The sequence below is a fragment of the Rhea pennata genome, chromosome 19 (assembly GCF_028389875.1).
Source record: "Rhea pennata isolate bPtePen1 chromosome 19, bPtePen1.pri, whole genome shotgun sequence".
Classification (NCBI taxonomy): Eukaryota; Metazoa; Chordata; class Aves; order Rheiformes; family Rheidae; genus Rhea; species Rhea pennata.
In genome coordinates, this window is record NC_084681.1 from 1,643,615 (window position 1) to 1,658,212 (window position 14,598).

The 14,598-nt window shown below is 71.2% G+C and overlaps 3 protein-coding genes across 3 annotated transcripts in view; 2 read left to right on the forward strand and 1 right to left on the reverse strand.

Annotated features, from left to right (window-relative positions):
* Positions 1 to 10,263, reverse strand: part of RPL38 (ribosomal protein L38) — a 90,703-nt gene extending 80,440 nt beyond the window's left edge. Inside the window, exon 1 of the mRNA XM_062591738.1 lies at positions 10,250 to 10,263. The gene's annotated coding sequence lies outside the window, so the exon portion shown is untranslated. The remainder of the gene's footprint in view (positions 1 to 10,249) is intronic.
* CDC42EP4 (CDC42 effector protein 4) lies at positions 2,630 to 8,925 on the forward strand. Its single transcript, XM_062591696.1, has 2 exons — positions 2,630 to 2,736; positions 7,567 to 8,925. The coding sequence occupies exon 2, from the start codon at positions 7,666 to 7,668 to the stop codon at positions 8,527 to 8,529; it is 864 nt and encodes a 287-aa protein (XP_062447680.1). The 5' UTR covers positions 2,630 to 2,736; positions 7,567 to 7,665; the 3' UTR covers positions 8,530 to 8,925.
* Positions 10,264 to 10,907: 644 nt separating the features above from the next.
* CPSF4L (cleavage and polyadenylation specific factor 4 like) lies at positions 10,908 to 14,461 on the forward strand. The gene is made up of 8 exons (XM_062592094.1): positions 10,908 to 11,010; positions 11,250 to 11,300; positions 11,743 to 11,895; positions 12,213 to 12,308; positions 12,513 to 12,606; positions 12,986 to 13,028; positions 13,610 to 13,804; positions 14,393 to 14,461. Exons 1-8 carry the CDS (start codon positions 10,908 to 10,910, stop codon positions 14,459 to 14,461), a joined length of 804 nt encoding a protein of 267 aa, XP_062448078.1.
* Positions 14,462 to 14,598: the final 137 nt, after the last annotated feature.

A 14,598-nucleotide genomic window follows, 5' to 3' on the forward strand; every position in this document is an offset into this window, starting at 1 on the left:
CCCCGGAGGCTGGATGGGACCCAGCGCATCCGCGGAGCCCCCGTGCCACCGGCCTGGCTGCCTCCTGCCCTGGTGATGCTGCTGCCGCCCCGGCTGTGGGGAGAGGAGGGACCCAGGGCTGGGCATCGGAGGGACCCAGATCTGGGCATCAGACGGACCTGGGACTGGGCCTGGGAAGGACCCGGGACTGGGCATTGGAGGGACCCGGGACTGGGCCTGGGAGGGACCCGGGACTGGGCCTGGGAGGGACCTGGATCTGGACATCGGAGGGACTGAGCATTCTGCTCAGCTGTGTAGCTCTTTTGCACCCTGCGGCTGCACCTTGGCTGGAGCCGTGGCAGAGCGGGGGCTGACCGCGTGGGCACGAGCCGGTCGGTGCCCATTGGCTCGCCGGGCTGGTTCGGGGTGCTCTCTGGCCGCGGCCCATGCTGATGCAGCCCCAGCAGCTGGGATTTGGGGCGGGCAACGCGGAGGTGCCTGTGCGGCGACACCCCCGGCGCGGCGGCAAGGGATCCCGGGAGAAGCCCTGGCCGATTCAGGAGCCGCCCCGGCGCGGTGCGGCCCATCTCGCCGGACGAAGCCGGCCGGCGCTGGCTGCCTCGCCGGGGAGGAGGGGAGCTGGGCTGCCGGGAGACGCGGTGCCGTTGCCCTGGCCCCGCTTCCCAAGCGCTCGCCAATTCTTTTCTGCTCGGCTTTCAAAAGCTGCTGAGGAGCCGTCCAAGGAAGCAGCAGCGAGTTCAGGAAGGGTCACGGCGTTCCCGCAGCCCACGCCACGCTCCAGCGCCTCGGCCAGCCGGATCCACCCCCCCACGCTGCGCGGCCGGGAGCTGCTGCTGATGGATGGGGAGGGGGGGATGTGGGGCGGGGGGGAGTCCGTCTCCCAGCGGCAGTTTTCCCGAGCTCGGCTCTTCCCCGCGCTGCGGTTGCGCCGGGCGGCGGGAGCCTGCCCCGGTGTCGCCCGGCCGCCCGGCTCAGCCGGGCGAGTTTAATCCCTGCTGACGGCGCTGTCTCCCCCAGCGCTGCGCTCCCGTGACGGCGTCAGGTGCGGCAGGCAGCTCCCGGCCGCGCCGGCCCTTGGGCAGCGCCAGCGCGCTCCGCATCCCGGCGGCGATGTCGCGGAGCACACGCACGCGATGGGCAGGCCAGGCTGGGACACTGGGAAACCCTCCTCCTCTTCCTCAGCCACCCCCGACCCCCCTCCAGAGAAGCTGCACCCAGCTGCGCGCACCGCGCTTTCAGCGCGTCCTGCCTCAGTTTCCCCAAATGCAAAGCAGGGAAAAGGAGCGCAGCCCAACAAAGCGGCTACGGAAAGGGCAATAACGCGGGCGCCAGAAGCAGCCAGGCCTGGGAAAGAAAAATCCAGGCACCCGCGGAGGCGCCTTTGCAGGCACAGCGACGGCGCTGGACACACGGGAGCTCAACCCTCAGACTTGCAAGTCCCGGCACCTCCGCAGCGCCGGGCTCGCCCCCGCTGCCCGGGGGAGCGGCGGTGTCTGCGGCTGTGCCGGGAACGGCCTCGTGCCTTTCCCAGCGAGGGAGACGCCTGCGCCAGGCGAGCCATCAAAGCGCTGCCGCTGCCCAGCCCGCTGGCTGCTCTCCAGCCTGCGCCCGCAGCCCCGGGCCCGTCGGGCGCTACCGTAGCGCCCCGCGGTTCCTCCCGGCGCGGCTGCCGCGGGACGCCCCAAGTGCCCCGGTCCCGGGGCGCAGAGGGCCAGGGGTGCTGGGGAGCCGAGGCGCCCGGCTCCCGCTCGCCATCCCTTTATCCACTGGTCTGGCTCCGTCGGCCGCAGCGCCAGACGCTTCAGAATATGCAAGAAACGCTGCATTAGGCAGATTCGGGATAATCTTGTCTCTCCCGCCCCTTTTCTCCCACAAAGGTCTCGCCTTAATCTCTCACAGCGGTTGTGCAGCCCTGAACTCTCCCTTTCAGGGCGGGCGGCGGGCGCAGACGGGCCGGCGCGGCGGCAGCGGCGGCCCCCCACGCCCCCCGCGCCTGCGTCCTGCCTGCCACGGACCCCAGATCGTCCCCACGGCCCGGAGGGGCCCTCGACCCCCTGCCCCACGCCTGCGCTGTCCGAGGGGAGCCCACCACCCCAGCCGGCAGGGGTATGCGTGGGGGCTGCAGCCTTGTGGGTGCCACCCACAGTGTCTGTGCCACGAGTGGGGCCGGGGCGCCCCGGGCAGCGCAGGCGAGGCCGGGACACGGGCGCTTCGCTGGGGCCGAGCTCAGCAGCCTCTGGCCTGCTCCGTTCCACTCAGCCCCGTTAATCAATTGGAGGTGGCCGCTCCCACGAGCCCCGCTCCCGCGGTGCCCCGACCCCACGCGGGGGGGGGGCTCCACGGACCCCCCCCCCCCAGCACCCACAGAGCGCCCAGGCTCCACTCTGAGGGAGGAGAAGGTCCTGGTGAGCCCCCACCCGGGAAGGGACCCGGGCTCCCCACCCCACTCGGGGGAGCCCCCACGCGTGGGCGCCCCCCCCCCCCCCGGCAGGGGCCGCGCCCGGGATCGGGCTCCCCCCGCCCCGCTCGGGTTTGAATGGAGGGAGTCGGGGGGGGGGGGGAGCTGCCCCGTGACGCGGCGCCGCCCCATTGGCCGGGGCGGGGCGATGACATCATGCCCGCCGCGGCGGTAGTGGTGGGGGTGGAGTTGTGCTCCGGAGTGGGCTCGGCTCGGCTCGGCTCGGCTCGGCTCCGGACAGCCGGGCCATGGGCCAGGAGCGGGCCCCGAGCGGACAGGTAGGAGGGGGCTGGGGCTGGGGCTCGGCTCGGCTCGGCACGGCTCGGCTCGGCTCGGCGGGGAGGCACCGGGCCCTGGCTCTGCTATTGTGCGGGGAACGAAGGGGGCGCGCCGGGGCCAGGACCGAGACAGGGCCCGGGACCGGAATCGGGATCGATATCGGGTTGGGCTCATACCGTCCTGCCCGGCTCCGGGCCGGCCCAGCCGCCGGTGCCGGCCGCCCCCGGGGCAGCGCACAGCCTTGCGACAGCGCCGGGCCGAGCCGGGCCGGGGTGGCGGGGCGAGGCGGTGCCGTCCCGCCGCGGGGAAGGGCGGACGGGACGGACCGGCCCGGTTCGGAGGGGTCGCTGCGTCCAGATCGAATAGCCGGAGGAGACAGGACGGGAGAGAGGAGGGCGGCGGCGCCCGGGGCCCCCCTCGCCCCCCGAGGCGGCGGCGGGGCCGCTGCCGGCGGAGCGGAGCGGGGCGCAGAGCGGGGCGCGGAGCGGAGCGGCGCCGGGGGAAGCTCCGCGCGGGCGCAGGAGCCGCCGGGGCCGGCGGGCAGGGCTCCCGGGGGCCGCCACCCCCGCGCCGGCACCGGGCCGGGGGCTCCGCTCGTCCTGCGGCGGCCCCGCCGCGGCGCGGGCGGCTTTGCGGGCTCCGGTTAGCGAAGGGGTTAACAGGATGCTTCGCCTCTGGAGCCGTGTTTGCCCGGCCCGTGCTGCCGGTCCCGGCTGGCCTCGCCCGGGCTGCCAAGAGCCGCCGCGGGCGCCCGGCGGAGGCCCCCCCCGCTTCCAGCGCTTGCTCGCCCGACGGGACCCCCGGGCCGGTGGTCAGGACAGCTCGCTCGGGACGTCGCCGAAGCCGAGCAGGCGGGTGGCCCCCAGGGACCGCCGAGACCCCGGGGCCGGGCCTGTGCGGAGCCGGGGGGCTGCCGCAGCACGGTTACGTGCTGCCCCGAGGGTCTGGGAGGGTGCATGGGGCTGGCGGATCCGCGCTGCCCGGAGCCCTCGAAGCTGCTCCGTAGCCCTTCTCGGAAATGTTGATCCTCGCTGCGCTGGAGCAGGTCCAGCACCAGCCTGGGCTTGCTCTGCTGCGCCGGGACGGGGCGCAGACTGGTGCTGAGTCAGAGGCAGGGCCACGCTGAAATCCCCACCAGGCAGGGCCACGCCGAAATCCCCACCAGCTCTTCCTCCTGTGGGCCGGGGCTGGGGATCGAGGCTTCCCGTCCAGCCCCTGATCCTTCCTTCCCCCGGCAGTCAGCATCCTGGGAAGGAGCGTGCCGGCTGGCCCGTGGGGGCCGCTCGGAGAGGGGGATCTGCCCGGCTCCGCGAGCTTGGGCCTGGCGCTGGCCCGTCCCCTCCGAGCCCGCTCCCGCGGGTGCCTCCAGAGCTGGGAATGACGGGTAGCTGTTGCCGTTTGGGAGCCGGATGCAGCCGGCACTGCCCTGGGGTGACCCCGGCTGGAGCAGCATTAGGTATAGATGTTTCCAAGTGCCGAATCTATAGATCGGGAAGCCTGTTAAAAAGGCAGCTGGGATCGTTAGCTGTGTGATGAAGAAACTGAGGCATGGAGCGACACGGCTAGGCTGGCTGACGCGGCAAAGAGCCGCGGCAGAGCCGGCGCTGGAGCGCGGGCTGCTGCGTCCCGGGCCGGCGCTCTCCCTCTCGAGCGGGACTTGCAGTACACAGGCCTGTTTGGGACGCAGCCGCCGCGGAGACCATGGACCGCATCCAGCTGAGGTTGGCAGGGGGTCGGTTCCGCGGGTCCCAGTCCTGGTGGAAGGGTGGAACGAGCCCGGCCCAAGCCCCCGGTGCCGGGGGCGACCCGGCTCACCCTGCCGCCGAGTCGGCACCGCTCTCGCTGCCTCTGTTCCCAGCGTTTTGTTTGAGCGCGAGCAGGCGCCGGGGTCGGCAGCTCCGGGGCCCCGCGGCAGGTAGGGTGCTGCCGGGAGGGCAGCCTGGCTCTGCTTCCCTTCCCGGCCGCGCTGGCTAAGCCGCAGGAATGCCAAGCCCGGCGGAGGTCTGTTGAGCTGTCGGACCCTGGCCGGGCTCGGTTGTTGTGAGAAGAGGAGCAAGGGCCGGCGGAGAGATAACCTTTCCCCCCGGAAACGGCGCCTCGAGAGCTGGTCCGTGGCCCTGCAGCGGGAAGATTTATGGTCTGTTGCTTGTTCTGGCTTGTCCCGCCAAGAGCTGCTCCGTGAACTCTGGATAGCTCTCCGTCGTCAGCAGTCCCTCGGGGAATGCTGCTGTGCTTTTGGCAGCAGCGGGCCGGCGCTGGGGCAGCGATCCCTGGGGTGAGCGGTGATCTGCGTGCGGGGAGCCCTGGCGAGAGCCGCGGTTCCTCCCTGGCCCCGGCCGAGCCGGCTCGGGCTCCGACGCTCGCTGCTGACCGCCTTTCTGTTTCTCGAGGTGCTACAGCTGCCGGAGGCAGGGCCCCCTCCGTGCGTCCCGCGGCTTCGGCAGGGTCCCGGTGCCAGGGGACGGGACCAGAGCTGTCACCTGCACCGGAGAGGAGGGGAGTCCCCGGGCGCCTCGGCTTCCCACGCTAACAGCAGCGCCGGCCTCCGGGCTGAGACCCCGGGACAAGGCGACGGGGAGCGACTGCGGGCCGGGCCCTGGGGAGCAGGCGCAATGGGCGCCCCGGCTCCGGCCGCTGCCTGCGCGGGCGGGAGCGTCGAAGGACGCGAGCGTCTGCGGGAGCCTGCTCCCCGGCGGGGACAGCGTTTCCTCCCTCCGCGTTCGTCCTTGTAGGTGCCGGTTCTCCCTGCCTGCAGGCTGCGCGCGGGGCTGGACCAGTCTAGCTCGGCCCCAGCGCCCGGCAGGGCGGCAGCGCGTCCTCTGATCCCACGGCTGCAGGGCGCTGCAATGCCCAAGGCACGCTCGGAGCCAGCCGGGCCGGCCGGGATGCTTCCCGCCCGAGCCGGGGGCAGGCGCGGGGGTGCGCCGTGGGAGCGCCGCGGGTCGAGGCGTTTCCCTGTGCGCCGGCCGGCCAGGCCGGGATGGGGAAAGGGCTCCGGGGCTGGAAACGGGCAGTGCTGGGCTGCACAGGCTCGCCGGGGGCTCTCGCTCCGGCTCCTGCCGCAGCACCGTGGGAACAGCCGCCCATGGCGAAAGGGCAAAGTGGGGACCCAAGGCTCTCGCCCTTGGGTGCTCGCGGTCCCGCATGGAGGAGAGGTGCCGGCGGGAGGCCAGTCCCAGCCTCTCTCCGCTGCACCGGGGCTTGCTGCCTGCCGGCTGCCGCGGCTCTCGGGTTACTGGCGGCAGCGCTGCCGGGCGCGGGCTGCGCGGCCGCGCCGGCCTGCTTTCCTCCGTGAAGGCGTCTGCAGCGGCAGTGTCATCGGATCTGCCCCGCCGGGCGCGCGGGGGAGAAGAGGGCTCTGTGCCCCGCCGCCCCGGGCAGGAGGGCTGCACCGGGGGCTCGTCCCGTCGCTCCCCCCCCCTCCGGCGCGCCCGGAGGGGCATCCCGGGCGCGAAGCGAAGCCGCCGCAAACGCGAGGGTGGCGGAGGGAGGCAGCGGCTCGCGCGGAGGCTGCCGGAGCGCAGCTGGATGGGGCGGCCGTGGCGGCGCGCCGGTAACGCTCCAGCCTCCCGCTGGCCCCTCCGCCGAGGCTTGCAAAGTATCTCGCAAACGCTGAACTTGGCCCTGAGATCTGAATAGAGGGAGGGACGGTCCCCAGATGGCCTGAATCAGTGGCGCGGTTGCCTGGCCCAGCTGGGGAGCTCGCCGGGAGCGTTTGCTTTATGTAAAAGCAAAGGCTGCAGGAATGCCGCCCTGAAAGGAGAGCTCGCGCCGGGAGAGCGCCTGCGCCGCGCGGGCTCCCTCCCGCTCGCTGTCCGCGTCCAGGCGGCGAGGGAGAGGAGAGCCCGCGGCGCCGGCGGCCGTGCTGCGCGCCGGGAGGAGCCGGGAGAGGAGCCAAGCGCTGGGACTTTGCTCCCGCGGGAGGCCAGAGTCCGGCCTCCGCGCTGCAGCGCGGCCGAGGACGGACGCGCGTCCCGCCGGCAGGTCTCGGGGCGGGACGGGGGGGGCTGGAGCCCTTCGCCGGGCGCTGTGCCGGGGTGCTGGCGGGACGGCCGTGGGGCTGCCTTCGGCGCTCGCCCCTGAGGAGCTTCCTGCAGCGGCCGGGCCCCCTCGCTCCCGCCTGGAGCACGGTCTGCCGGGCTGGCAGCGGGCGCTCCCAAACCGCCGTCCCACCACCCTGCTCGACCATCCCCAGGTGCAAGGGGGGGGGAATGGACGCTGTCCGTCTGTCCCGGGTGCTCCGCTCCCCCTCGGCGCCCGCATGCGAGCCCCTCCGCCGGGGCGGCAGCGGGGCCGCGTCCCCCAGCGCCGGGGCGAGCGGGGGCCGGGGCCGTGCCGCCGCGGCTCCCTGCGCGCGCAGCCGGCCGGGCCGGCGGTGCCTCCCGGGGGCTCCTCGCACACTTCCTGCCGTCTGTTTCCAATTCCTCCTGGCGGCTGCTCCTCCCTGCTTTCTTCCAATTAAAAAAAACATCCCAGGCATCTTCTCGGCGCTGGGCTCCCGGCGGCCGCCCGTGCCCCTCTCGGCTGGCCCGGGGCCGCGCGCGGGGAGGGGGCGGCTGCGCCCCCGGGCTCCCCCGCGTCCCTCTTTGTGTCCGTCGCTGCCATTTTCCCAAGCCGCGGCGGGATCGGGGCGCTGCCGTGGAGCCCTGGGGACCGTGGCCGGCCCTGGATGGGGGCCGGGTTTTGCCCCGGGGCTGGGCAGCAGCGTGCACGCGTGTGCACACACGCGCGCGCGCTTCGCAGCCTTGCGCTGGCCGAGGTGGCGTCTGCAGGGCCGTGCCGGTCGGCGTCCTCGAAGCCTGACCGTGTCCCCCTCTCCTGTCCCCTAGGAGTGACCCGTCTCTGAAGCGAGCAGGAGCCGCGACGCGGGGTGCGAGGGGTCCCGAGAGGCGGCCGGCGGCGCGGGGCGGCCGCTCCCCGCCGGCACCATGCCCATCCTGAAGCAGCTCGTCTCCAACTCGGCGCACTCGAAGCGGCGCTCGCGGGCCGACCTGACGGCCGAGATGATCAGCGCGCCGCTGGGGGACTTTCGGCACACCATGCACGTGGGCCGGGCCGGGGACGCCTTCGGGGACACCTCCTTCCTCAACAGCAAGGCGGGCGAGCCGGGGCCGGAGGCCGCCGAGGAGCCGGGCGCCTCCAAGCCGGGGCTGCTGTCGCGCCGCTTCCGCAGCAGCAAGCGCTCGCAGTCGGTGACGCGGGGCGACCGGCGCGACATGCTGGGCTCGCTGCGGGACTCGGCGCTCTTCGTGAAGAACGCCGTCTCCCTGCCGCAGCTCAACGAGAAGGAGGCGGACCGCGGCGCCGCGCAGCTCCCCAAGAGCCTCTCCTCCAGCCCCGTCAAGAAGACGCCGGAGGAGGCGAGCCCGGAGGAGCCGCGGCGCCCCAACGGGGCGGCCGCCGGCCCGCGCAGCCCCGGCTTGGACGAGCGCGACTTTGGGGACATCGCGGAGCTGCCCGTGGTGGCGGCGGCCAGGAGCGGGGCGGGCATGAAGCACGCCGAGTCCATCATGTCCTTCCACATCGACCTGGGGCCCTCCATGCTCGGCGACGTCCTCGGTGTCATGGATAAGGAGCAGTGGGAGCAGGGCGACGACTCCGACCCGGAGCCGGAGAGCGCTGGGGCTGCGGAGGGCCGGGCGCCGGCGGGCTCCCCGGCGGCCCGCGGCACCAGGGACAGCGCTCCGGCGGGCGGCTGCGCCCCGGAGCGCGGCCGCGGCCCCCCGAAGCGCCCCGACGGGGAGTTCTCCTTCGCCGACGACGACGAGGAGGAGGAGGAGATCAGGGTGTGAGGCGGGAGGGGCGCGCCGGTGCTGCCGGGCTCGGCGGTGCGCGCCGGGGCCCGAGCGTGCCGGGCGGCCGCGGCTCCCCGGCCCTGCTGCGGCGCGTCCTGCTGCGGCACGGCCGGCTCGGTCTCGGCTCTTTGTGTTGGACTCTGGATGTTAGCGCAGTTTTGGTTTTTCTTTCCTCCCCGCTGTAGAGCAATGTAGAATCAAACAGGACGAGGCTTCAACGTTTTAGCTCCTTTAGTAATATATATATATTTTTTTTCCCCTTCACCCGTACAATTTTTATTGGTCTCTGATTTGTACTTAACTCTCTTTGCTTTTCGTTTTAACCAAGGGGGGGTTTCCTCCGAGGAAGGACTCGGCTCCGGAGCTCGGGGAGCTGCGCGTGGCGGAGGGCGCGGGGACTGCCGGGCTGGGGGGCGTGGGGGGGGGTCCCTCGGCAGCCGAGGGGAGCGGGGGTCCGACCCCGGCGTGCAAAATGCCCGGGCCGCCCTGCGGTGCACCCGGCGCGCTGCCGCCTCTCGCCTGCCTGCCGCCGGCGGGTGGAAGCGGGGGGTTTTGTACCTTGTATGTTTAAAAAAAAAAAAAAAAAAAAAAAAGGCAAAGAATAAAAGGAAACGGTAGCGACAGCGGCAGCCCGTGTTCTTGGGGGACGGGGCGGCTGGGCTGGGGGTGCGGAGGCTGCGACCGACCCCCGGGAGCAGCGGGGGATCCGGGGAGCAGTGCAGGATCCCGGGAGCAGTGCAGGATCCCAGGAGCAGTACAGGATCCCGGGAGCGGCGCAGGATCCCGGGAGCAGCGCAGGATCCCGGGAGTGGAAGGGAATCCCGGGAGCGGCGCGGCCGCCAGCTCCGGCCGCCCGGCCGAGCGGGGCTGCCCGCGGAGGGAGGAAGCGGCCGCGCTCCCGCTGGCCGGATCTGGCTCGGGGCTGCGTCCCTGCTGCCAGGCGGGGCCGTGCCAGGCCGCCTTCCTGCCCCCCGCCGCCTCGGAGGGGGCGGAGGGGGCGGCGGGGCAGGACTGGCTGTGCCCGCTGCCGCGGGCGCGGGGCCAGCGCCGTGCGGGGACGGGCTGCGGGGACGCGGCGCTTCGGTGCCGCCCGGCAGCGTCTTCCAGCAGGGAGGGCGGCGCGGACCTGCCCGTGCCGGGGCTTCGTGGGGGCCGGTGCTGCCGTGGGGCGCCGCGGCCGGGGCGCAACGCGGGCCCGTGTGCGGCGCGGCGCGGCGCGGCGCCGGGGGACACTGCGCTATTGTTTGGGCGCCGGGGAGAACAACAGCAGCTGCAGCGGCCCGGCCGGGCTCTGCCCCGCGCACCGGCCCGCCGGGCAGCGCCCGTCCCCTGCCGTCTCCTCCCTCTGCGGGGACGGCGCCGGGCCCCGGGGCTGCCGGCGAGGAGGCTCGGCGGGGGCCATCCGCGGCCGTCACGAGGCCATCGCGATCTCGGTGACGCCTGTCGGCTCCAGCCTCCCGCTCGGCGGCACCCGCCTGCCGCGAGCCGACGGGGCAGAAAGCGCGGCGGGGCGAGCGGGGAGCCGGGGCTCCGGGGCGCGCGGGTTAGCAGGGACCGACGCCGGCGCTGCCGCCGTGCCCGCTCCGCGCGCCGCTGGACGGCTGCCGCCCGTCCTCGCCCCAGCGCGGGCGGCCGCGGCCGCTGCGGCGCCGGTCCAGCGGGTTTATCGCGAGTGACAGAATGGGAGCAGGGCCGCACGCTCGGCTCGACCCCGCGGCGCGGCGGCCGCTCGCCCGGGCGAGAGCCCGGGATGCCACCGCCTGGCTCGCGGCGCTGACGTGGCCGGTCCCCGCCGGGAGCCCGGGGACGCCGCTCCGTCCTGCCGGGTGCCAGGCGCCGTGCAGCGGGGCCGGGGACGTCGCCCGGCGATGCTCAGAGCGCCCAGGGTGCGATGAAAACCCTGCGGGATCCGCGCCAAGGCCGCGCTCGGCTCCCGTCCCGGAGCCCCCCCCGCCTCCTCCCCGGCCCAGCAGCGAGCCCCGGCGCGAGGGCGGCGAAGCCGGTGCGTGGGGCGGCCCCGGCGAGCCCCCCGCCGCCGCCGGCTGCGCTCCCTGCACCCCTGCCGGGGCTCGCGGCGGGGGAGCAGATGTCGGGCAGGGAGGCAGCGACGGGGGCGCGGGGCCGAGCCGCCCGCAGCTGGGCTGCGGCACCAGGCAATCGCGGCTGCAAATTGAGATCAGATGCGAGCGGCTCTGATCCCTAAACGGAGGGCTCGGGGCCGCAGCCCGGCTTCGCTCTGCTCCGGCTCGGGCAGGAGGCAGGTTTTGCGGCGCCCCTTTGGGGTGGGGGGCAGCGAGGCCATGGGGAGCCCGCTGGCACCGCGCTCCCTGCCTGCGCCGGGCCGCGGCTCAGCTGCGCTTGCGGGAGCAGCCGCCATGCAGGAGCTGGTGGCCGGAGTAGAGAAGATCAGGTTTGACCTGGAGGCCGACGTGGAGCAGCAGAGAGGAGCCCGGCTCCTGCCCTTCCCGGGTATGGACAGTAAGTTGGGGACAGGGCTCCGTGCCTGCCGTCGCTGCCCCCGGGGGCGGGCGGAGCGGGGCGCGTGGGGCCGTTGGAGCTCCGCTCCGCCGGTGCCGCCGGGCTCGGCTCCCAGCACAGCCCCGTGCTGCGTCCCCTGGGATGGGGCCGGGCAGGGCGCGCGGCCGGCAGCGGCTCCCGGCTCCGCGGCCGTGCCGGGGCCGCCGGCGAAGCTCTCCCCGCCCCGCTCTCGCCCGCAGAGCTGGGGGCGGCCGTCTGCGAGTTCTTCCGCCGAGGGCTGTGCTCCAAGGGTGAGTGCCGGGGACGGGGCCAGCTGCACCGCGTGGGATCCCGGGGGTGCTGGGGGGGGCCCTCTCCGCCCCGCGACCTGCTCCCGTCCACCGCCGCTTGCCCAGTGCGCCCGGGATAGTGGGCTAGTGGATATTTTTGCACAAAAGGTTAAGGTTGCCCAGCCATCTCCCTGAGGCTCGAGTCCGTGGGGATCGATGCTCCAGCTCCCTTTGCAGCTGGGGAGGGCTTTGGATATGTGCAAGGCAACCGGAGGCCCTGGGGACCACCTGGAGACCCGGGGACTCCAGAGTATGGGGGGGGTTCAGGCCCTGACCACCATGCAAACGGGCAGGTCCCGGCAGCTGGAGGGACCGTGGTGGCGGAGGCTGAAGCACGTGGCTGGGGTGGGAAGCGGTACCGGGGCGGGGGCTGGCCCTGATGCCAGGTCCGTGCCGTGGCCAGGCCTGCTGTGCCCCTTCCGGCACGTCAGCGGGGAGAAGACGGTGGTGTGCAAGCACTGGCTGCGGGGGCTGTGCAAGAAGGGTGACCAGTGCGACTTCCTGCATGAGTACGACGTGACCAAGATGCCCGAGTGCTACTTCTACTCCAAATTTGGTAGGTGCGGGGGCCAGGCCAGGGACCCCATCCCACAGCCATACCCCTCGGGATGGCTGGACTCGAGCAATCGCCTGATGCCACCTCCTGTCTGCGGGAAGGAATGTCACCGGCATCGGCCGGGGCCACTGTTTTCCTGGCCAAGCCCGGGAGCGCGCCCGTCCTTCCCAAGGCAGCAGGGCCGGGCCCCTGCCTGCGCGCTCCCCAACGGGAAGCAACTGCACCTCAGCTCCAACAACAGCTCGGAGCGCCTCCCTGAGCGCTTTCTGCTGCGTTTGGCTTGGGTGAGCGTTGTCCCAAACCTGTCGCTCCCGCAGGCGAGTGCAGCAATAAGGAATGTCCCTTCCTGCACGTCAACGCGACGGCCCGTGCCACCGGCTGTCCCTGGTACGACCGAGGCTTCTGCAGGCATGGTGAGCACCCACCACCCGTGTTCTGGGTGAGGAGGGCTCCCTGCTCGCTTCTGGGGGCAGCAGTGGCCCTCTGGAGCCGAGGAGCAACGGGGCTGCAGAGGAAAGCTGGGCTCCTGAGATCCCTGCTGAGGGGGAGCCCAGCCTGGCGGCAACCAGGTCACAGCTGCTGGGCCTGCTAACGGGGACCTCTCCTGTGCGTGGCAGGACCCCTGTGCAAGTACAAGCACACCCGGAGGGTGCTGTGCACGAACTACCTCGTCGGCTTCTGCCCAGAAGGACCCAAATGCAAATTCATACAGTATGTATGGGGTGGGCTGGAGGGAGTTTGACATGTGTCCAGTCCGGGACAGCTGAGGGAACAGTCTCCTCTCTCCAAACCCACGGAGATGGTTACAGGCCTTACAGTGCCTGAGCCGAGGACGGACTTTGCAAGGCCCTTTGAGTCCTCATCTAAACCAAGTGAAACCCCCTCTTGGCTCTCTTCCCTTTCCAATGTGAGCTGGTGACCGGAGAGTTTGCAGCTGAGCAGGAAGGGAATGTCCCTGACCCTGCAGGAGAGCCATGCCTGGCTGTCTCCAGCCTTAGGACAGCCCCACGAGGCTGTGGGAGATGGGGGATTTGGGGTGTATACTGTGCCCAAGGGAGTAACTGCCTGTCCTCTGTATCCCCCTCTCTAGCCTCAAGGCTGGGCTGATGACCTGCAGCACCAGTCAGACCAAGGTGATTCCTGTTCCGTCTTGCTCTGGGTGTTTTGAGATGCTCAGAGGCTGGGTCTGCTCTGGGACTTCAGCTGCGCTGGCAAAGGGTCTGAGCAAGCCCCAGCCAGCCAGTGACCTGGCTGCCTCAATGCACAGGCTCTGTTTGCTTTACGCATCTAAAGAAAGAAACCCACTTTCCTTCTAGCATATATGAGAGCCCCCGAGCTCGCTATAAGGAGGCTGGAGCTGTGGTCTCCTGGCTTTTCCCAGCCCAGCTGCCATGGGGCTCGGGTGAGCCTGTACCTTGGGTTCCCAGATCCGTAAAATGGGCTGAGATGCCATTTCTTGGTGCAGGAAACACCTGGAGCCTTGTGCCAGGGTGTGCTGAGCACCTGGCTTCCCGGAGCAGAAAGGAGGCTGTGCAACCCCAGCTTGACCAGCCCAGCAAGGCAGCCTGCCCTCGGTCCCCCGTGTGCTGGGGCGATGCCCGGACTGCTCTGGCCACGCAGCGCTCACTTTCCTTGCTCCTGCCTTCGCTGGCTCTCAGGAGGAGCCTGGGAATGGCAGCTACCAACTGCCCCTTCTGCCCCTCGTACCCCCTAGGGAGCTGACCTTCCTCACGGGGTAGCGTGGCCAGGCCTGGCTGCCAGCGGGGAGAGTGACCGTGAGCACCAGCCACCCACAGAGCCCCCGCTGCTGGACACCAGTGCTACCCTGCGCCTGCTGATGCAGCCACAGGAGGCCAGCGCCTGCCCCCTGGGCCCGCAGCGCCCGCTCGAGCAAGTCACCTGCTTCAAGGTCAGTGTTTTGGGGACGGGGAGCCCTGCTGTGGTGGCAGAAATGGTCTTGCCTGGCGGGAGGGTAAAGCATCATGGCGAGGGGCAGTCTAAGATGTGGGGACTCTGCTCTCAGCCTGGAAGGGCTCCCACGGCTCTCCAAACAGCACTCTGGAGTTTAGACATCTGTCTCCTCTGTGCTGGCCAGTTTCTGGCTAATGAGCCTGTCTTCAGATGCATTTCAGAGCTCCCTTTGCCTCCAGGGCTGGCTAGCAGCTTTCTCCCCTGACAACTGGGGTGTGAACTTGGGGGGGAAGAACACTGTGCTTGGATCAAAATAATCTGACTGCAAGATTGGGGACAAAGGAAACATCTTTGACAGCAGACACTTGGCACACGGCAGAATAGCCTCAGAGGGCAATGAGCCCCTCGCGTCTCTCGGGGTAGGGGGTTGCTGCAGGAGGAGGTCTTTGGCACAGCTTGTACCTACAAGCAGCAGCCCAAGTGAGGCACTGCTCCATTAGCCCTGAAATGACAGGACAAGGCATCTGCGATTGAAAATGGACATGTTTCATCTAACACAACTGCTGTCTCTTCCTGCTCCCCCCAGTGTGGACAAAAGGGTCACTATGCCAATAAGTGTGGGAAGAGTCGCCTGGAAATCCTGCTGGGGAAGTGACTTGAACGCTCCTGCAAGAAAAGCAGAAGGAAGATGCACGATGGCTCTACCACACTTTACACCTCAATGAGAAGGCAACTAGGACACTGGTTTGACTAGAGAAGCTGGTTGCTTTTGCTCAGCACTGGTTCTCACAG